General features: G+C 43.7%; 1 protein-coding gene across 1 annotated transcript in view; it reads left to right on the top strand.

Annotated features, from left to right (window-relative positions):
- Positions 1–17,379: 17,379 nt before the first annotated feature.
- The window catches only part of SLC4A9 (solute carrier family 4 member 9), a 1,068,229-nt gene continuing 1,062,858 nt past the window's right edge, over positions 17,380–22,750 (top strand). Inside the window, 1 exon segment of the mRNA XM_082254102.1 lies at positions 17,380–17,711. Coding sequence (XP_082110228.1) covers positions 17,425–17,711 — 287 coding nt within the window. The 5' untranslated portion in view covers positions 17,380–17,424.

Genomic DNA, 22,750 nt, shown 5'->3' on the forward strand with positions numbered 1-22,750 from the left:
GTGTACCTGTGAAGTTTCAGCTCTGTAGCATGTCCAGAACCCCAAAAAAAAGATCATATAAGTGAAAAAGAGGGGTCCCACCATCCCTGCTCTACTGAAAAATGATCTTTTTTCTGGTTCTGGACATGCTACAGAGCTGAAACTTCACAGGTACACTTTTTAGACCCCCCCAGACACTAAATGCAAAAAAAGCCATGCCTGCCTCCAAAAATGCCCGATAAATGCAAGAAAAAGCGCCGTAGAGAAGCCGTATTCCTGTTCTAATACAAATTATAAGAAAATGCTAATTTTTGGGGGGTTCTGGACATGCTACAGAGCTGAAACTTAACATGTTTAGACCCCCCAGATACTAAATCCAAAGTAAAAATCAAAAAATCTCTTTTTTTTTTTTTTAATTTTTCAATAATTGGCTTTTTTATCAAAAATGACAATTTTTTGTGTGATTTTGTGTCTGGGGGGTCTAAAAGGTGTACCTGTGAAGTTTCAGCTCTGTAGCATGTCCAGAACCAGAAAAAAAAAAGGATTGTTTGTATTAGAAAACTTTGAGCACAGGAATATGGCTTCGCTGCTGTAACACCTTGCCGGTTTCAAAGCAGGCATTTTTTTGGGTTCTTTGCAGTCAGAAAAAACATCTGAACTTGTGTATAGTGGTACTGTGCACAAGTTCAGATGTTTTGCCTGCCTCCAAAACCCCCCAAAAAATGCCAGCAAAAACACACCTGGGCATTTTTTTTTTTTGACGCTAGCGTTTTTTTGGCATTTTTTGGGGTTCTTTTGAGGCAGGCAAAACATCTGAACATGTGTATAGGGGGTATATATAGGCATATATGTCTGAATATATACCCCTAGACATATATAGGTGTGATAGTAGCAGAAATATATTACTGTAAATGATTTCATTAGCGCAAGCATTTATTTCTGCTACTATCACACCTATATATGTCTAGGGGTATATATTCAGACATATATGTCTATATATACCCCCTATACACATGTTCAGATGTCATGTCTGACATCAAACATGTCCTCAAAAAAGCACTGGCAGTGGCAGCCCCTGCAGCATAAAAAATGCTTGCTGGTGAGAAGCCATAATCCTGTCCCGAAGCAACTCAGAGAAATGATAATTTCTCTATAGCGGTCACCCTGCTATGGAAGGGTTTTGTCACCCTGCCATAGCAGTCACTGCCAGTTAACCCTACACTACACTACGGTCCCCTGACACTTAACACTTTCCCTACAGAAACTAAATTTTTGAAGCTAACTTAAGTGTAAAGGAGCACTCTAACTACACTAGATATCCCTTTCCTCACACTAAAAATAGCTAAATGACACTTTTAAAGTAAAATTAACAGAACTGCTTCCACTCTCTTCCATGTCCAGTATAACAATGCTGGGAATATGGCGGGGGCAATCTTATATACTGGGGGGCGTATTCACTAATGATTGGTCTAGGGACCCCCTAGTCACTCCAATCACATTTCTAGCATTCTCCTGCCCCCTCAATTGTCTTTTGCTAATGGTTCTGGTCCAATCACGGGCTTTTAAAGCCCATTTCCTGAAGCATTGCATTTTGGGCGGTTCTGGTTGCCGAATTCCGAACTTTTTGGGCAAAAAGTTCTAAATTCGGCCGAACCTTGAACACCCAATGTTCGGGCCGAACCGATGGTGGACCCGAACCGTTCGATCATCCCTACTCTACATGTGTTTCCACCAGGACAGGTATGTCCAAATGCTGTTTTTTTAAGAAAAGAGAATACTGCAGATCTCTTCACCTTATTCCTTATGCCACGAACATTCCACGTAAGGAATTTTAAGAAGGCCATAGTCTGAGTGATAAGATATAAATGACTACAGAGGTCCCACTCACCTGGATTATATACATATAAGCAAGGTATAACATTCGCAAATTGAGAGTAAAATTAACAAAGTAAGAAAGTATACTATCAAAAGGTTGTGTTGTATGGAAAATTATTCATTTGATACCTACATCCTGGTTTACATGTAAAGACTTACCAATGTCCATATGGACGTTGGAAAAAGGGGAAGAAAAAGGGCTTAATGGGACTTTAATGGTATCATACTCAAATTATATATGACTAGGTAGATATATAAAATCAAATATTTTATTCAATTTTCTCCTTTAAAAGCCAAGAACATTGACAATTGGATACTATTAACATAATATCATCAGACATACAAAAAACATATAGACAACAATACAATTGTAATCATTTACAAAACTGGTGACTTTCCAAAATCGTCATTGATCAGATCCTCCTTATTGAGGTGTGAGGTTTGAAATGCCTCCACTGGAATTCTAGCCCGACATGTTTCGCAAAAGGTTATTGCTTCCTCAGGGGCAAAGAGAATTCAATAAAGATTATCATCTATGAAAATATCAAATACAGATAGTTAGCAGGCATTGCATATATAGTGGTATCATTGAGAGCATTGGCATATAGGCAAACATGGCAGTCCCAAATCTACACCTCCCAGCCCCTGTATATCTCTAGAGACAAGGTGGAAAATGCTAGGTGGCTAATTTGGTGACATATCTAGTCTCCACGGCGAGTGCGGGGGCTTTCTTTTATTAGTTGCAATATAGTGCAAGGTTGTATATCATATTCCAATAATCCTATATATATTTTTGACAGTAAATGTACCTACCAAAAGACTTGTCACTCAGTGATTACAAATGGACACAGAAGGAGATGGAAATGGAAGCAGCAGGCTTGTATAGCTCAGGTTCCAGCTAAAACAATAATATAAAAAAAGTATGTATATATAGTATATTTGTAGGTTTGTTATTTAGACTATGGGAGCAGACAAATAGTCAAAGAACACCAAACGTAGTCCTATATAATTACCTGGGGTTTTGTAATAGGTGGTATGCCGTTACACATCCCTGTTTGTAATGCCGCTTGAAAAAAAATGTGTCCCGGATCAGGGCAGGGTGTAACCCCCTGCAGCACTTCCAGCTTTTAGCTCTTTCAACTGTTACAGTGGAGCCGATAGGGAGCCAAACAGGCACAGAGAAGGCAAGGAATAGAAAAGGAGGGGGGAGGAGAGCCATTAGCATCAAGTAAGTTCCATTAGTGTAGGTATTGAGTAGTTTTATGGAAAGTATTTACCCGTATTGCTGCGCCATCTCGGATTCCATCTCCTGTCTGCCGCCATTGCGGCTTTCTGCTCCATTAAAAAGCCCCAACCCGGAAGTCGTCACCGCACAAGGCGATGACTCATTTCCGGGTCCGGTCCTCGAGTGGGCATGCGCCGTATGGGCGCACGCTCACTGCTAAAAGTGGAGCTCCACAATGCTGTGGGCTCCAGGAAGCTGCACGGCAGAGCTGAAAACACATTGGGTGTCTCGCTCACCTGCCCAAGGGCCGCACACTCGCCGAGGGAAACTCTGCCACAGCGCCATCTAGTGGCCATCTCAGAAAACAACAAGGGCCGGTTCCAAGATGCAATTGGGGACAGCAATGCCACACCTCAAAATACTCCCAAGACACCGCAATATTGCAAAGAGTACATCCAATTTCGTTCCGTATTGACAGCCAAATAGTTACATAAAGGGTACATAAACATACATACAAAAAGGGGAATTATATTGATAGATTGCATACAAGACATGTGATACTTCGATACACTATTTTCAGCTTATTTAAAATCAAAGCATCCTCAATAGGGAATTAGATACTTGATTGCAACATCAAAATTTTCCAAGGGAATATCAAAAACCGCTCCTTTGATTTGGGTGTACAAACTGCTATTGCTGAGATACACTAAAGCTCCGAAAGGTCAAGGACCAGAGAACTAGACCTGGCGGGTGTATAGAGCTAACTTATTTGTCTATAATAAGTGTGAATATATGAACTATAACTATTAAGGGGTTTGATCCCCCAATAGTTATCTATCATCACAAAAAAGGTTTATATGTTAGCACCTCATTGATGCCAGGTGGTATTGTGGCATTTAGGGATTCAATCCAATAGGTTTCTCTCTGAAGTATCCGCTTATCCCAGTTGCCCTCTCTGGGGTCCTGGGGTATAACTTCTAGAACAAAAAAACTGACCACTGAGTTATTGTATTTCTGATGTAATGCTATATGTCGTGAGACCGTGGTTTGTATTTTCCCACCTTCGGAATAATACAGATGATCGCCAATTCTCTGGTTGAGCTGGCGTATTGTTTTTCCCACATAGTAGGCATAACAAGTGCATTGCATAAGGTATACAATACCCTGTGTATTACAGTCAACATAGCTCTTGGCTCGGTGCCAACTGCCATTGGGCAGGGAAACCCCCCTTCCCTCTCTCACCCATGGGCAGCGGGCACATGTACCACACCTGTAAGTTCCTTTCGGATTATTACCAATGGGTCCGGATTGGCTATAATGACTCCTAACCAGACTGTCACGTATTGAGGGCGCCCGCCTAAAAACGATTTCCGGGTGAGTTTTTACGTATTTGGCCACAGTGTTGTCATCTGTTAAAAGATGCCAATGTTTGGCCATAATTTGGCGTAATTTGTTTTCATGTATTGAATAGCGGGTAATTAACTTTACCGTTTTCATTTCTTTTTTAACCGATGTATTGTATATTAGATCCGTTCTAGAGCGGGCTTTAGCTTTGTTATAAGCTTTCCTTAGAGAAGTTGGACTATATCGCCTCTGCAACAGTCTATCTCGTAAGCTGTGGGCTTGATTTTTAAAGTTGGAATCAGATGAGCAGTTTCTTCGCAAGCGAAGAAACTGAGCATATGGTATACTTTTAACAAGGGGGGCGGGGTGGGCACTTGCTGCGCACAAGATGGTATTGCCTGCGCTTGGCTTCCTGTACAAGTCAGTCTCAATTTCACCTGTGGGTAAAATATTCATTTGAATATCTAAAAATGATAGGCTCTCCGAGCTGATCGTGTTGGTGAATTTTAAATTAAATTCATTTGCATTTAGGGCTAGAAGAAATTCCTCTAGATCAGGCTTGGGGCCTGTCCAGATGATTAACAAATCGTCTATAAAATGATACCAACACAATATGTAGGGAAGCCATTGCTCCATACTGTCACTAGACAGGATTTGCCTTTCCCAGCCACCTAAATATAGGTTGGCATATGAGGGTGCGCAGCAAGTGCCCATAGCCACCCCCTGTATTTGTAAGTAATATTGTTCCAAAAAGGTGAAGTAATTCCTGGTGAGGATAAACCGAAGTAGTTTTAGGACAAAGTCCATTTGTGGCCATAAATTGCGATTCTGCTCTCGTAGAAAAGATTCAACCGTCCGGATGCCCTGCTCGTGTGGGATGCTCGAGTACAATGCCTCTATATCCACTGCCACGAGCAGGGCATCCGGAGGGACCTGAATCCCCTCTAGGAGACGGAGCAGGTCTGAAGTGTCTCGTATATAGGACGGGAGTCCCAAAACATGGGGCATAAGTATCGAATCTACATAGCGGCTAGCATGTTCCGCCAGAGATTCGATCCCTGAAACTATAGGCCTTCCTGGGGGGTCAACTATACTTTTATGAATTTTCGGTATTGTGTAGAACGTAGGCGTTCTAGGATATTTTGGTAATAAGTAATCCATTGTATTTTTGTTGATGATGCCCCCCAGGAAGGCCTCAGTTATCAGGATCCGGAATTCACCGGCAAAATCTAGAATCTTGGATGATTCAATTGGTGTGTACCATTCATTATTACACAATACTTTGAGGCACATTGCTTCATATTGTTGTCTGGACATTAACACAATGTTTCCTCCCTTATCAGAAGGTTTGATTATTAAATTATTCTCCATTTGTAATTCATATAAGGCCTCATTTAGTTCTGGAGTTAAATTGCTTTCAAAAGGCTGCCAATTTGTGGTTTTTAGTTCCTGAACCACAGATTGGACAAAGGACCAAATTTGTGGATTTGTCGCTAAGTCCGGGAATTTCTGGGACTTGGGTTTTAGTTCCGCAGGGGCTTGATTTTTAACTATTATTGGACCTCCAGGTTTGGTACTGGTTTGTGCATCAATAAGTGCTCTAACTTCCGGATTGCCCTCCTCATAGTAAGAAAGTAAACAAAATGTGGCCATAAGTGGAGACCGCTTGCACCCACCCCAACTGGTGCGGGTATAAATCCCTAATATCCAACTTTGTTCAGAGAATGTCCTTCCAGCATATACAGTATACAGCATTGCATATAGGATTCGCTTTAAAAATCTTCAATAACAAATAGATTAAATAATGCAAATAACAATGATATGCTGGTGAAAAACTGAGTTCAATACCCCAACAGGGACTGTTGAGAGGGGTGAAACTTTGCTAAACAGCAGTACATGTCATAGAACCATGCCGGTAAGGAAACTCGGGCAATAGAGTGGTAAATGTGGTAAGACAGGGCCAAGAAATGAAGGACTGACTCATCTCCCCATGATGACCGAAGCTTGCAGCTATATCTTGGTTGTAGGAGAATAGATAGCATTAAATAAACTAAAAAGGGGAAGATCAGTGTTTGTTACGGTCACTGAAATCTAGTTGTCAAAATTGCGAAGGAGTGAAGAAATATTCCGTAATCCCAGATACATCAATAGGGGTAACAAAGGAGTCAGGCAGCCCCTTGTCCGTTTGCCTCACAGTGCTCCAGCCATGTCAGGACCGCCTCAGGGTCTTCAAAGAAGTGCACTCGATCGTCTCCTTCTACCAGAAGCTGAGCTGTGAACAGCATTGCTTATTTGAGATGTTTTATTCTGAGGTGCCTTTTACCTTTAGTGAAACTTTTGGGTGGAGGCTGCACCTCCGCAGAAAAATCAGGGAAACCGCACTTTTAACATTTTGGAAGGGGATATTTCCCTTTATCCTTTCAAGGTGAAGCACCACATTCCAGTCTTCAGAGCTTAGCAAAAAAAGTACGGGAGGTACACCTTGAGGTAGTGGTCTTGAGGTCATTTGATGCACCCTTTCCACGACAAAAGTAGGGAGAAGGCACCCTTGCCATGGGTGGTAATGAGAAGTTGTTCTAGAAAAGCATATGAATCAGGTCCCTCTGCACCTTCAGGCAGACCAATGAAGCCTAGATTGCTTCTACAGAGCCTGTTCTCCATGTCATCTTGGTTCTGCATGATTTGACTCACTTGGAGCTGGAGGTGATCGGAGACATCTTGAAAAAGTGGGAGGGAGTCTTCTGGGGATAACAGAGACTTGTGGGGATAACAGAGACTTGGTTTGACAGCTCTCATGACTGGATGGTGACCATTCAGGGGTATTCCCTTTATCGCAGAGATAGAGAAGGTAAAAAAGGGGGAGGGGTATGTCTGTATATTAAGAACAGTGTACAGGTAAATATGAGGGATGATATTAATAATGGAGCTATGGACGAGGTAGAATCCCTATGGGTAGAACTTCAAAGGGAAGGCAATGTGGGGAAGGTAATATTGGGCGTATGCTATAGGCCCCCCAACCAGAGGGAGGAGGGGGAGGCGGACCTCCTTTTACAGATAGGATTGGCAGCAAGGATGGGAAATGTCATTATAATGGGGGACTTTAATTATCCAGATATAGACTGGGCAGAACGAACCGCCCATTCAGCCAAGGCTCAGCAGTTCCTAAATGTTTTGCAGGAAAATTTCATGGGTCAGATGGTGAATGCACCGACAAGAAACAATGCGGTACTTGACCTACTGATTACTAGGGATGATCGAACTTTTAAAAAGTTTGGTTTGACCAGAACACCCAAATTTCAGGAAAGTTCGGTTCGGATTCCAGAACCCCATTGAAATCGATGGGACCCGAACTTCTAGAATCAAAAAACACCATTTTGAAGCCCTAAAACCCAATAAATGCCCCTAAAAAGTGCCTAGGGTTCTGGGTCATGCCCCAGGGACTATTAATCACACAAAAAAAAAGTTCTTAAAAATTGTCGTTTTTGATAGAGAGCCAATTATTGAAAAAATTAAAAAAAAAAAGAGATTTCTTTGGATTTAGTGTCTGGGGGGTCTAAAAGGTGTACCTGTGAAGTTTCAGCTCTGTAGCATGTCCAGAACCAGAATTATAGCATACCAAACCTTCAAAAATGACTTTTTTGCTTAACCGCACCTTTCTTTTGCTCCTAGTCAACGGCACAGCCAATGTGTATGATGGGGACATAATGCAGTGCACTGGGAACAAGATTAGAGTTTTTTTTGGAAAAAGGTGCTGTCTCTTTAAATGTGCATATAATTAATGGGTGTATTTCCACAATGGGGCTGTTATTACCAAATGTTTTCAAGAAGTCCAAAGATGTATGTAGTTGCACTTTATTTCATGTAAAATGGTGTTTGGTGCACTTTAACTTGAATTCTCACAAGAAACAGACATATATGCACGGATACATTGAGGGTTAGGGTTAGGGGTAGGGGCCACAATGTAGTGCAGAGTGAACAAGATTAGAGATGTTTTGGATGAATACTGTTTTCTCTTGACTTTGAATAGAAGTAAAGGATGCTTAAAAATTGGGCCTTTGGTGGTGCCGACGATGCCTTGACACCATATCCCTATGAAAGTGCTGGTAATGAAGGCAATAATTGCCTTTGTAAGGAAAAAAATTACAACGATATGCATCTGTGTGACAGGTGCGCAAAAATTGTTGTTTGTGTCAGGATTCGAACCCGTGACCAGCCACATCCCAGGCGGTAGCCCTGCTTACTAGGCTACCTTCCTTCCGACTTTCCTCCCTGAACATTCTTCCCTGAACATTCTTCCCTGAACGTTCTTCCCTGAACATTCTTCCCTGAAGCCTATTATTCAACCTTAGTCTTGCCAAGCCTTGCTCATCACCCTTGATTCCTGACACCTGGTACTTCCCTATAGTCCAGCCCCGTGCACTCAAGCTTGCTGATTATTGAGCTCCTGAGCCCTGATCAAGCTTCTCCTCATGTGCTGCTCTATCTACTACCACAAATCCAACACTGACCAGGAATTGACTACCGACTACTCTTCTGCTTTGTCCCTACCTACTGAACTGCTACCTCTGTTGCTGATCCGGATTGTCTGACCACGCTTACTGCTGCCTGCCCCGACCTTTGGCTCGTCTGACTTCTCTCTGGTTATCCCTTGTCTGCTCCTCCGCCTTCGGACCAAACCTGCACTCTGCCTGGCTGGGTGATCCTGAGGACCGCGTCCTGGTGTTAGCTTGCAGCGCAGTCTATCCCCACCATCAGGGGCTCTAGTGAAAACCAGCTATCACTTAGTTTCCGCACCTCAGGTGAACCCGTGTCCTCAGCAGAGTACTACCTGGTGTTCATCCGGCATCCAGCACCCCTACCACCGTAGCCAACCCGGATTATCTGACCAAGCCTCTGCCAGACTCCCTGCACCTACTATCGGCCTGCGGTCCTTGCCACTGGGCTCCACTCATACCTCCGGCCAGCAGTCCTCTGACTCAGGTGAGCCTGTAGGATTGTTACAGTTTGGGTGTTGGCGGAGCCATACCACTGTAAGCCCAAAGAGCTGGTGTTGAAGAAGGCGTAAAAATTATGAAGGTGTGCACATGTGGAACAGGTGCGCAAACATGGTAGATTTGGTGTTGGTGGAGCCTCCCCACCATAACTCCAAAGAGCTGGTGTTGAAGGAGGCCCAAAAATTGTAAAGGTGTGCACCTGTGGAACAGGTTCGCAAACATGGTAGTTTTTGTTTAGCATAGCCTCCCCACCTTAACCCCAAAGAGCTGGTGTTGAAGGAGGCCCAAAGATTGTAAAGGTGTGCACCTGTGGAACAGGTTCGCAAACATGGTAGTTTTTGTTTAGCATAGCCTCCCCACCATAACCCCAAAGAGCTGGTGTTGAAGGAGGCCCAAAAATTGTAAAGGTGTGCACCTGTGGAACAGGTGCGCAAACATGGTAGTTTTTGTTTTAGCATAGCCTCCCCACCTTAACCCCAAAGAGCTGGTGTTGAAGGAGGCCCCAAAATTGTAAAGGTGTGCACCTGTGGAACAGGTGCGCAAACATGGTAGTTTTTGTTATAACCAAAATGAGGTTCTGTGAACGTAAAGAGAATGAGAGGAGGGTTTGAGGGTGGCACCATGGTCCAGGCTTAAACTGAGGCTCAGCAGCCACATCACAACGATAGCCTAGTCTACAAGGTCTGCATCAGGTGCATCAAAGCTTGATATCCATGACTGATTCATTTTAATGAATGTCAAATGACTGAGTCGGTGGAGAGTCTCGTTCGATGGTCTGTGACGAATCCTCCTCCTGCTGCGCTGAATCCGATAGGACACTGGAAGCAGGGCAGGCCAACAACTCCATGGCATACTGGGCCAGTTCTGGCCAGTGGTCTAATCTTAAGTCCCAGTATGCCAGTGGATCGGCTTCGTCACATGAAAAGCCCTCTGTGTCACTTTGTGCCCTCACGTAATCGTCCATCATGTGATGCAGACGCTGTCGATGTGGCAGCTGAGAGGCCTGGGCGGTGAGGACTAAAAAAAGACGGAAAGGCATCCGTCAACCGCACGCCTTCTCCAACGCTCCTCTCGTGACCACCAGTAGAATCCATGGTAGGTTGTCCCCGCCCCTGCACCCTACGGGAGTCGGGGAACGTGTTCACCAGAATCCTCTTGAGACTGTCCTCAAGGGATTTGATCCTGTGGACTCTCTGGGTGGATGGGAAAAGCTCTGAGACTTTAGACTTGTACCGGGGGTCAAGTAGGGTGGCTAACCAATAGTGGTCAGTCTGTTTAATGGCCTTGATTCTGGGGTCCTTTCGCAGGCTCTGAAGCATGATGTTTCCCATGCGTCGCAAATTAGCGAAGGCCTCAGAAGCTGACTCCTCGGGGTCACTCAAAACGACATTATCTTGAACGGGCTCCTCCTCCTCCCTGCCACGCACTACTCCAAAGTGTCCCGAGGGAGTCAAACTAGGCCTTGCAGATTGCCGCATGTCTTCCTCCTCCTCCTCCTCAAACCCTGCAAAAGTTCCCGCAGAATCGTCCTCCTCCTCTTCCACCCCTGGATCCTGCTCGGGCCTCTGGGAGCTAGGCATAATGGGGTCAGGATTCTCAGGATAAAGGGGGCCTTGAGAGGCAAGGAAGTCCTCCTCTTCCTCCTGCTGCTCTGCCTCCAGTGCCCTGTACATAATGCCACGCAGAGTGTGCTCCAACAAAAACAGTAACGGTAGGGTGTCACTGATGCATGCGCTGTCCCGGCTGACCATCCTTGTGGCCTCCTCAAATGGCGAGAGGACAGCGCATGCATCCTTAATCAAAAGCCACTGCCGTAGTGAAAAGAAGCCCAGGCGCGCAGAGCCAGTGCTGGTGCCGTACTTGCATAGGTATTCATTGAGGGCCCTCTGCTGCGTGTACAGGCGCTGCAGCATAGCCAAGGTGGAGTTCCAGCGGGTGGGCATGTCACAGATGAGGCGGTGTACCGGCGGGTGAAACTCGCGCTGCACTTCGGCCAAACGTGCAGTGGCACTGTACGACCGCCTGAAGTGACTGCACACCCTTCTTGCCATCCTTAGCACATCCTGCATTCCCGGGTAGGAGTTCAAAAACCGCTGTACCACGAGATTCAGGACATGCGCCAGGCATGGCACATGGGTTAACTTTCCCTGACGAAGGGCGGCCAGGAGGTTTGACCCATTATCAGTAACCACCATCCCTGGCTGCAGCTGGCATGGTGTCAACCACCTCTGGGCCTGTGCCTGCAGATCCCCTAGACACACAAGCTGCAGCACTGCGTGACACCTTTTGGCCTGAGACATAGAATAGCCCTTTGATTGTTTACGTGGTACCTCATCATATTCAAAGGACCATTCTGCAGAGGAGGGCATGGAGGAGGTAGAGGAGGAGGAGCAGGAGGGGGTAGCAGTGATCGATCTACCCGGATCAGCGACACCACCAGCTGTTTGCAGACGTGGGGGCAACACTGGCTGCAGCACCGAGCCCTGGCTACAATCCCTTCCGCTGGCAAGCAGTGTCACCCAGTGAGCAGTGACAGAAATGTACCGTCCCTGCCCATGTTTGCTTGACCAAGTGTCAGCCGTCAAGTGTATCTTACGGCTGACTGACTTGGCCAGGGACGACACTACATTGCCTTCCACATGTTGGTATAGGGATGGCAGGGCCTTACGGGCAAAGTAATGCCAACTTGGCACCTGCCACTGTGGAACTGCACATTTTGCGAAGTCACGGAAGGGAGCAGACTCTACCAGGTTAAATGGTAATAGTTGCAGAGCCAGTAGTTTAGCCAAACTACTGTTTAGACGCTGGGCATGTGGGTGGCGGGGAGTATACATTTTTTTTCGTTCCAGCATGTGTGGAATCGAAATTTGGCGTCTAGATGTTACAGCTGATGGTGTGCTGGAGGTAGATGCGACACTGCCTGCTATATCATCATCCCTGTCAGTGGAGGCTGCCAACAGGTGACGAGTGACTATAGCAGGGCCAGGAACAGACTGATGTGCAGGTGGAGCATGAGGAGGAGCGCGAGGAGGACTAGGAGGCCGACTGACTGATCTTTGGCCCTTTTGTGGGTTCTTTAAATGCTCCTGCCAACGGGCCGAGTGGTGGGTTGTCAAATGCCTGTTTAGGCAGCTTGCACCCAGGTGGTTGACATTTTTGCCACGTTTTATACCCTTCTTACAAATCTTGCAGATCGCAACTGTTTTGTCTGCATGGGATGTCTCAAAAAAGGCCCAGCAAGATGAGGTGTGTATAGTGGCCCGGGAGACCACAGGTGCGGCCTTAGATGGAGCGGGCCGTCTGCTCTCCCCTCTTGCTTGCTCTGCCTCCTCCTCAACCTCAGACCCAACATCTGACTCCATCAAAGACTGAGCATCAGGCCTGGCCCGGGAGACAACAGGTGCGGCCTTAGATGGAGCGGGCCGTCTGCTCTCCCCTCTTGTTTGCTCTGCCTCCTCCTCAAACTCAGACCCAACATCAGACTCCATAAAGGACTGAGCATCAGGCTGGAGTAGATGGCCGACACTGTGGTCAAACAGCTCAGCTGACTCCTCTGTCATGTCTGAAGTTGGGTCTAAGGGAGGACGTGAGGTGGACATGGACTCATCTGTATTTGTTCTGCCAACTGCAGAAGACTGACCACTTTTCTCTGCCTGGGTCACTGTAGTTGCAGATGATGCCGATGATGAGGGTTTGGTCATATAGTCCACCACCTCCTGTACATACTGTGGACGTATAGCTTGGCCACTGCCGGAGAACAATCCAAATGGTGGCCTGGCTGAGGACTGACCACCACATCCACCCCTGCCTCTAGACACCCTAGAAGCTGTGCCCCTTTCCACAGCAGGGCCACGTATGCCTTTTCTTGGTCTAACAGGCATATTTGTCACTGATGCGTTGGCAACTGTGTGCGGTGAAAAACGCACACTGCTATGCGACCCACAGTTGTCGCTGGATACAGCACAGCAGATGTGTCACGCACCGTAGCAAAGCCTTTTGCACAGTGGACCTAACGCTTTGAACAACAGGCGTTAAGTTGTCACTGATGCGTTGGCAACTGTGTGCGGTGAAAAACGCACACTGCTATGCGACCCACAGTTGTTGCTGGATACAGCACAGCAGATGCGTGTCACGCACAGTTGCAAAGCCTTTTGCACAGTGGACCTAACGCTTTGAACAACAGGCGTTAAGTTGTCACTGTATTTTGCTGCCTAGCAAGCACATATACCTGCTGTGATACAGCAGCACTGTGCAACGTGCTCACTAAACAGAACCCTCACACTTTCACTTTCCCTACAGAAACTCAATTATTAAATATAACTAATGTAGTACAAAGTTCCCTAACTACACTAGATATCCCTTTCCTCGCACTAAATAGAAAGCTCCATACAGCAGAAGACTGACACTGTCCCTTAAGTTTTTTTTTTTTTGTAACTCTAAGAACCAGCACAATCGCTGTATCTAACTACACTGGCTGTAAGCTAAATACAATTCTGCTATATGGAGCTTTAGAACCACTCGATATGTAGAAAATGTAGTGTAGCAAAGCAGAAGTCAGAGAACTGCTTCAACTCTCTTCAACAGGCTCTGTATCACTGTGCTAGGGGTTAGGCGGGGCTATCTTATATAGTGTGGGGCGTTTTCACTCCTGATTGGCCTCTGGTCCCCGTAGTCACTCCAATCACGTTCCTAGGAGACTCCTGCCCCCTCATTGGCTTTTGCAGACGTTTCTGGGCAAATCACGGGCTTTTAAAGCCCAGTTCCTGTCCCAGTGCATTTTGGGCGGTTCTGGTGGCCGAATACCGAACTTTTACCGCACAAAGTTCGGTATTCGGCCGAATATCGAACATCCAATGTTCGGGTCGAACCGATGGTCGACCCGAACCGTTCGATCATCCCTACTGATTACCAACAATACAGACCTGCTCACGGATATAGAAATACGGGGCAACTTAGGAAACAGTGACCATAGGTCAATTAGTTTCAGTATTAATCATAGTAATAGGAAACACAAGGGTAATATAACACTGAATTTCAAAAGAGCCAATTTCCCAAAACTGCGCTCTCTGCTAGAAAATATCAAATGGGATAGAACCCTGGGAACAAAGAACACAGAGTAAAAATGGGAGTGCTTTAAGAGCATACTTAACAAAGGGATTGGCCAGTGCATTCCAAAGGGAAATTGAGAAGAGCAAAACTAAACCCTGGGTGGCTAAACTCCAACATAAAAATGCATATTAATGCTAAAGAAAAGGCCTTCAAAAAATACAAGGCTGAGGGGTCATTAGCAGCATTCAAGTATTACAAAGAGTGTAATAAGAAATGTAAAGACGAAATCAAGTCGGCTAAAATAGAACACGAGAGACATACAGCGGAAGAGAGTAAAAAGAACCCCAAGAAACCCCAAGTATATAAACAGTAAGAAAGCGAGGCCAGAACACATTGGCCCCATAAAAGATGACAAAGGAGATTTGGCCACAGAGGACAGGAAAAAGGTGGTAGTGTTACATAATGTCTTCTCTTAAGTCTTCACAAAAGAATTGGGGGGCTACACTAACGCAGCTTGTAAGGCCAAACTAAATAACACAACTTAGGAAGTACCGCCATGGCTAACAAAATATAGACTTAGAACTAAACTAGAGAAACTTAACATAAATAAATCACCGGGACCGGATGGCTTGCACCCGAGGGTTCTTAAAGAGCTCAGCCAGGTGATTGCCAGACCATTATTCTTGATCTTTAAGGATAGTTTACAGACGGGAATGGTTCCAGCTGATTGGAAAAAAGCCAACGTGGTACCAATATTTAAAAAAGGGCAGAGATATATCCCGGGTAACTATAGGCCGGTCAGCCTAACATCAGTAGTCTGCAAGATTTTGGAGGGGATGTTAAGGGACCACATACAAGACTTTAGTAATGAAAATGGTATTATTAGTAGTAATCAGCATGGATTCATGAAAAATCGTTCTTGACAAACCAATCTATTAACCTTCTATGATGAAGTGAGCTGCCACCTAGATAAAGGTAAGCCTGTGGATGTGGTGTATCTGGACTTTTCAAAGGCCTTTGACACCATTCCCCACAAACACTTACTGTTGAAACTAAGGAAGGTAGGTATGGACCATAAGGTGAGTACCTGGATAGAGAACTCGCTCCAGGGGAGAGTTCAAAGGGTGGTGATTAATGGGGAGTACTCGGATTGGGCAGGTGTGGAAAGTGGGGTCCCCCAGGGTTCTGTCCTGGGGCCAATCCTGTTTAATTTATTCATAAATGAGCTAGAGGAGGGGATATCTAGTACAATCTCAGTATTTGCGGATGATACTAAACTAAGCATGCCAATATCTTCTATGCAGGATGTGGAAACCTTACAAGCGGACCTGAACAAAATAATGGGGTGGGCAACTACATGGCAGATGAGGTTTAATGTTGAAAAATGTAAAGTAATGCACTTGGGTGCCAGAAACCAGAAAGCAAGCTACTCACTAGAGGGGGAACCTCTGGGTGAGTCTAGGATGGAAAAGGACCTGGGGGTTCTGGTAGACAACAGGCTTGGGAGTGGCATGCAATGCCAAGCCGCTGCAAGCAAAGCCAACAGAATACTGGGATGTATAAAAAAGGGGATTCACTCCAGAAATAGAGATTATTCTCCCTCTCTACAAGACTCTGGTCCGGCCACATCTGGAGTATTCTGTCCAGTTCTGGGCACCGGTCCTCAGGAAGGATGTGCTGGAACTGGAGAGAGTCCAAAGAAGGGCAACAAAAATAATTAGGGGAATGGAGGACATCAGCTATGAGGAAAGACTACAAGCACTGAACTTATTCTCTCTGGAGAAGAGACGATTGAGGGGGGATATGATATCAATGTACAAATACTGTACTGGCGACCCTAGCATAAGGAACAAACTATTCAGAGAAAGGGAATACAATAAGACACGTGGCCACTCACTAAAACTAGAGGAAAGGCGGTTTAACCTTAAAATACGTAGGGGGTTCTTCACTGTAAGAGCAGTAAAGATGTGGAATTCTCTTCTGCAAACAGTCGTATCAGCAGGGAGCATCGATAGTTTCAAAAAACTATTAGATGGACACCTTAAAGACCACAACATACAGGTGTATAAAATGTACAGTTAACAGCAAACACACACACACACACACACACACATCATAGGTTGAACTGGATGGACTGATGTCAATGTTGTAATACACTACCCAGCCTAGTCTCAGTATCCTTGAACCAATCACAAAGCTTTTGAAAGTCCTGAACGAATAAGGGAAATATCCACATTTACCTCATTGATTTTTGTAGTCAGTGTAGTCTGAAAGGATGAAATGACCTCCAGCACTTTGGCAGTGTCATTTCCTGCAGGATCCGACTCCCCAGCCAAGGCGCCGCCATCTTCCTCAGAGGTTTCCTTGACCTGTCACCTGAATCGATCCAATTTGGAGCTGGGATCTGTGACTTTTTTTGCTGGGGACATAGTAGGGCAGGTTACAGGCTTCAAGAGGGACACAACAAAGCTGAACAGAAGACTGTAGGGTCACAAAATAAATGTTTAAGGAGATCATGCAAGCGGAGCTCTGCACACTGACGTCCTACTACATGCCTCGCCAGGCAAATCCCCCCCCCCCCCCTTCTCTGGATTTACATTATTCTGTCATTGGATAGTTAGGAAATAAACCTAATAATATATGATAAACTATTTTGATAGATATTTAGGTACAGTAACACATTAGTCTGTATTATTATATTTTAATCTATTTAGAATATACTGTACTTTTGCACATCGAGGCAATAAAACTCTCTCGCTCTCTCCTCTTTGCTGGTAGCAGCTTGTTTTAGTGAGTGTGGACAGGAATGTTTCAGAAATCTGGGCTGGCCTGAAGTCCATGTATGTTTACTGTAAATAAACAAAGCAACATTTTGAGTATTAAGCAGTGCACATACTGTCATGCACACTGAGATTTGGAATTTTCTGCTAAAAGAAATCTTCTTTCAGAGTTTTCCAAATGAAGATAAAAGAGAATGATCCATTTCTTGATGTGGAATTGCAGAGAATTGAAAACAGAAGTTGTGGCCGTTCAGAGGGACTTAGAAGTCGGAGTTCTATTATTCTGTCTCAAGCAGCAGATCGGAGTATATTTCACACACGGATATCTCCAACAATTGCACCTGGGAAGATTGAGTTTGTGTTAGGAGACGAAGAAGATGAGAATGAAGAAAGCAATTTCCTGTTCACACAGCTGAATGAACTTGTCAACATACATGAACATGTCACATGGAAAGAGACAGCAAGGTATTGGTAATTTACAAATTATATAGTAAAATATAATTTTTAAATAATTAAATGTATCAAACAAAAATTATGCTATAAAGTACTCTAGAATATATAATAGATAAATAGAGTAGCTACAGTAATCACACTGTATGATAAAACATTGTGGCAGGCAAAAACAACATGATAAATGAGCAGCTGGGATAGATGGTGTGGGTGTTTGAGGATTGCATTATGCTGTTATGTACTGTAATTTCTTCCACTATATGAATTCAGAACAGTCATGAAAGTCTGGATTAGACCGATGTGATCATAAGCTACATTTTGCTATGCCTGGGTAGAATAATGTGACTCAAAGTGCATATATAATTTGGATATATTTATTATCAAAAAATATGTCACATATACCTTTAGAATAAAAGATTTATTCATTTAACTACCTATTTAAAGAAACGGGTTTACCAAGCCATTAAAAGCCACAAAAAGTAACCTATCTGGTCATGCCTGGGTGTAATTGGGTAGCTAAGTGTTAAAACGACCTTATCAGGGAAAAATTAAATTAAAAAAAGTGCCTTGCAAGAGAAAAGCTTTCTTTATCGTACAACATGGGACACAGAGCTGGTAATAATAACTATTTGGGTTATACGCCACCTATAGGTTACATAGTTAGTGAGGTTGAAAAAAGACATCAGTCCATCCAATTCAACCTATGATGTATGTGTTTGCTGTTAACCGTACATCGTATTTCCCTTTATGTTGTGGTCTTTAACCTCTTTACCACCGGAGGATTTTGCTGTCTTACGTCCAGGCCACTTTTTCTGTGTTTCGGCACTGTGTGACTTTAACTGACAATTGTGCGGTCATGCAATGTGGTACCCAAACGAAATTTACGTCCTTTTTTTCCCACAATCAGAGCTTTCTTTTGGTGGTATTTGATCACCTCTGCGCTTTTTATTTTTTGCGATATTAATAAAAAAAGAGCGAATTTTTTGAGAAAAAATGACATTTTTAACTTTGTCTTTTCAAAAATATGCAATATACTCAATTTATGTCATATTTTTTGGCCAAAATGTATTTAGCTACATGTCTTTGACAAAAAAAATCTCAATGAGCGTATTTTTATTGGTTTGCGCAAAAGTTATAGTGTCTACAAACTATGGTGTAAATACTGAAATTTACGCAGCTTTAATTTCTGACTGCCTAGCTCATTTCATGAAGTGCTAAAATGGCAGGGCAGTACAACCCCCCCCCCCCCCCCAAATTACCACTTTTTGGAAAGTAGACATCCTAAGGAATGTCCTGAGAGGCATGGTGACCTCATTGAATATTTCATTTTTTTGTCACAGGTGTTTGAAAAATGACTAAAAAAAAAATTGTTTTTTTTTTTTACACAAAGTTGTCATTGAAATTATATATTGCTCACACATGCCATGGGTATATGTGTAATTACACCCCAAAATATATTCTGCTGCTTCTCCTGAGTACAGGGATACCACATATTTGAGACTTTTTGGGAGCCTAGCTATGTACGGGACCTCGAAATCCAATCCCCACCATCAGAATTTCAAAGGGCGTACATTTTTCATTGCATTTTCTCACTACCTATAACGGTTTAGGAGGCCCTGAAATGTCAAGATACTACAAAACCCCCCCCAAATGACCCCATTTTGGAAAGTAGACACCCCAAGCTGTTTGCTGAGAGGCATGGTGAGCCCATGGAATATTTTATATTTTGCCACAAGTTTTGGGAAATATATTATTATTATTATTTCTTTTACACAAAGTTGTCACTAAATGATATATTTCTCACACATGCCATGGGTATATGTGAAATGACACCCCAAAATACATTCTGCTGCTTCTCCTGAGTACAGGGATACCCCATGTGTGAGACTTTTTGGGAGCCTAGCTGTGTACAGGACCCCGAAAATCAATCACCATCTTTAGGTTTCTAATGGCGTAAATTTTTGATTTTACTCCTCACTACCCATCACAGTTTCGGAGGCCCTGAAATTTCAAGATAGCACAAAACCCCCCCAAATGACCCAATTTTGCAAAGTAGACACCCAAGCTATTTGCTGAGAGACATGGTGAGTCCATGGAATATTTTATATTTTGCCACAAGTTCCGGTAAATATATTATTATTTTTTTTTTACACAAAGTTGTCACTAAATGATAATTTTCTCACACATGCCATGGGTAAATGTGAAATGACATGCCAAAATACATTCTGCTGCTTCTCCTGAGTACAGGGATACCCCATGTGTGAGACTTTTTTGCAGTCTAGCTGAGTACAGGCCCCCGAAAATCAATCACCACTTTCAGGCTTTCCAAGGGCGTAAATTGTTGATTTCACTCCTGACTACCTATCACAGTTTCGGAGGCCATGAAATGCCAAGACAGCACAACCCCCCCCCCCCAAATGACCCCTTTTTGGAAAGTAGACACCCTAAGCTTTTTGCAGAGAGGCATGTTGAGTGTTTTGCAGATCTCACTTTTTGTCACAAAGTTTTGGAAATTGAAAAAAGAGGAAAAAAAATGCATTTTCCTGTTTTTTCTTCATTTTCCAAAAAAAATGAGAGATGCAAAATACTCACCATGCCTCTCAGCAAATAGATTGGAGTGTCTACTTTGAAAAATGGGGTCATTTGGGGGGGGGGGGTTTGTGCCATCTTGGCATTTCCTGGCCTTCAAACGTGTGATAGGTAGTAAGGAGTGAGATCAACAATTTACGCCATTAGAAAGCCTGAAGGTGGGGAGTGGTTTTCCGGGTCCTGTACGGGGCTAAACTCATAAAAAGTCTCACACATGGGGTATCCCTGTACTCAGGAGAAGCAGCAGAATGTATTTTGGGGTGTCATTTCACATATACCCATTGGCATGTGTGAGCATTATATCATTTACTGACAACTTTGTGTAAAAAAAACAAAAAAAAATAATAATATTCCCGAAACTTGTGGCAAAATATAAACTATTCCATGGGCTCACCATGCCTCTCAGCTAATAGCTTGGAGTGTCTACTTTGCAAAATGGGGTCATTTGGGGGGGGTTTTGTGCTATCTTGAAATGTCAGGGCCTCTGAAACTGTGACAGGTAGTGCAGAGGTAAAAATAAGCAATTTACGCCATTAGAAAACTTGAAGATGGGAATTGGTTTTCGGGGTCCTGTACGCGGCTAGACTGCCAAAAAGTCTCACACATGGGGTATCCCTGTACTCAGGAGAAGCAGCATAATGTATTTTGGGGTGTCATTTCACATATACCTATGGAAAAATCAAAAATCAAAATTACTTTGAACCCCCAAACATTATATATTTTTTTTAAAGCAGAGGCCCTACAGAACAAAATGGTGGATGTTGCAATTTTTTTTGTCACACGGTATTTGCGCACACATTTTCCAAACGCAATTTATGCGTAAAAAAAAAACACTTTTTTATATTCAATGCAGAAATACACTATATAATTCCTAATTGTTTGGTAAAATTTAAAATATGATCTTATGCCGAGTACATAGACACCAAACATGACATGCTTTAAAAATTGCGCACTTGCCAGTGCAGCGGCAAAAAACTACGTACGGTTTTAAAAGTCTTTACAGGTTACCACTTTGGACTTACAGAGGAGGTGTACTGCAAGAATTACTACCCTCGACCTGGCGTTTGCGGCGATACCTCACATGCATGGTGCAATTGCGGTTTACATATGACACTAGACCAATGCTTGTGTGCGCATTTGCGCACAAGCACGGGGGGACAGGGGGGCTTGATTTTTTTTTTTGCTTTTTTATGTTATTTTGACACCTTTTCTTTCATTTTTTTTTTTTAAATCATTTTTATTGTTATCACAGTGAATTTAAATTTCCCCTATGATAGCAATCTGTAGTGACAGGTACTCTTTTTAAAAAAAATTGGGGTCTTTTAGACTCTAGATCTTTCCTCTGACCTTAACGCATCTGACCACACCAAAATTGGTGTGATAAAATGCTTTCCCAATTTCCCAATGGCGCTGTTTATTTCTGGTGAAACAGAAGTCATGAATTGCTCGTAGCTTCCGATATCTTAGGCCATAGAGATGATTGGAGCCATTCTCATCTCCAATCAGCTCTATGGTTAGATAACTGAACCACCGGGTTAACCGGTGGGACAGGAGAGCCCGAGAAAAACCGCGGAAGGCGGCAGGAGGGGGGGGGGGGGGGAGTCCCCTCCCACTGCATGTAAAAGCAGTCTAGCGGCCAATTATCCGCTAGGATTGCTTTTACATGTAAGCCGACCGCTGGCTGTAAAAAATGTTACCAATATGATGCCTAAATCTGCAGGCATCATCCTGGTATAACCACTCAAAGTCCAGCAACGTACCAGTACATTGCTGGTCCTTGTTTGGCATATAGGTTTTTTTTTTTTTTTTTCATGCAGCCTGTTGGCTGAACGAAAAAAAAGAGAACCTATCAGAAATCAGCACAGGAATAATGTGTAGTATTACCCACCATTAACCGCCCAAACATCCACCCACTTAATTTAATGATGGGTATGCACGACACTATTCCACGTATACCAAAATAGGATTTTAACTGCAGTGCTGAAATCAGAAAATCACCACAGCTGCTGCCAGCAAAGGTATCCATATATGCTGAGCGCAAACGCTGTTTGTGTCAGAATATATAAAATCAATGTGGTAGCCGACGAGTACCAAGTGCAAGAGAAACAGGTCACAAAAGAATGAAAAACAAACAAAGTACAGTAAAAGTACAGTAGGAAGTGTAGAAGAACATAAAAGATGACTGAGACGACAACAATTTTTGGCTTTTTTATGTATTTTTTTTTTCTTCAAACGTTAGAGTTCCAGGTTCCAGGTTCGGGCCTATCAAAATGACGATAACCATCGAACATCTTTTGAGACCCTGTGTAAATGTGCCCTAAACTGTGCCGTGCTGTACCCTACGCTAATAATCCACTAGTGTGTGGTAGCGACGGAAATAGTCACCGTGGCAAAGACCAGGTCGGTCAGGACAGTCGGGACAATAATTCCGGGTGTCACGCCTAAATCCGCGCTTGTTGCAGACA

The sequence above is a fragment of the Pelophylax lessonae genome (genome assembly GCF_965119305.1).
Source record: "Pelophylax lessonae genome assembly, chromosome: 4".
Classification (NCBI taxonomy): Eukaryota; Metazoa; Chordata; class Amphibia; order Anura; family Ranidae; genus Pelophylax; species Pelophylax lessonae.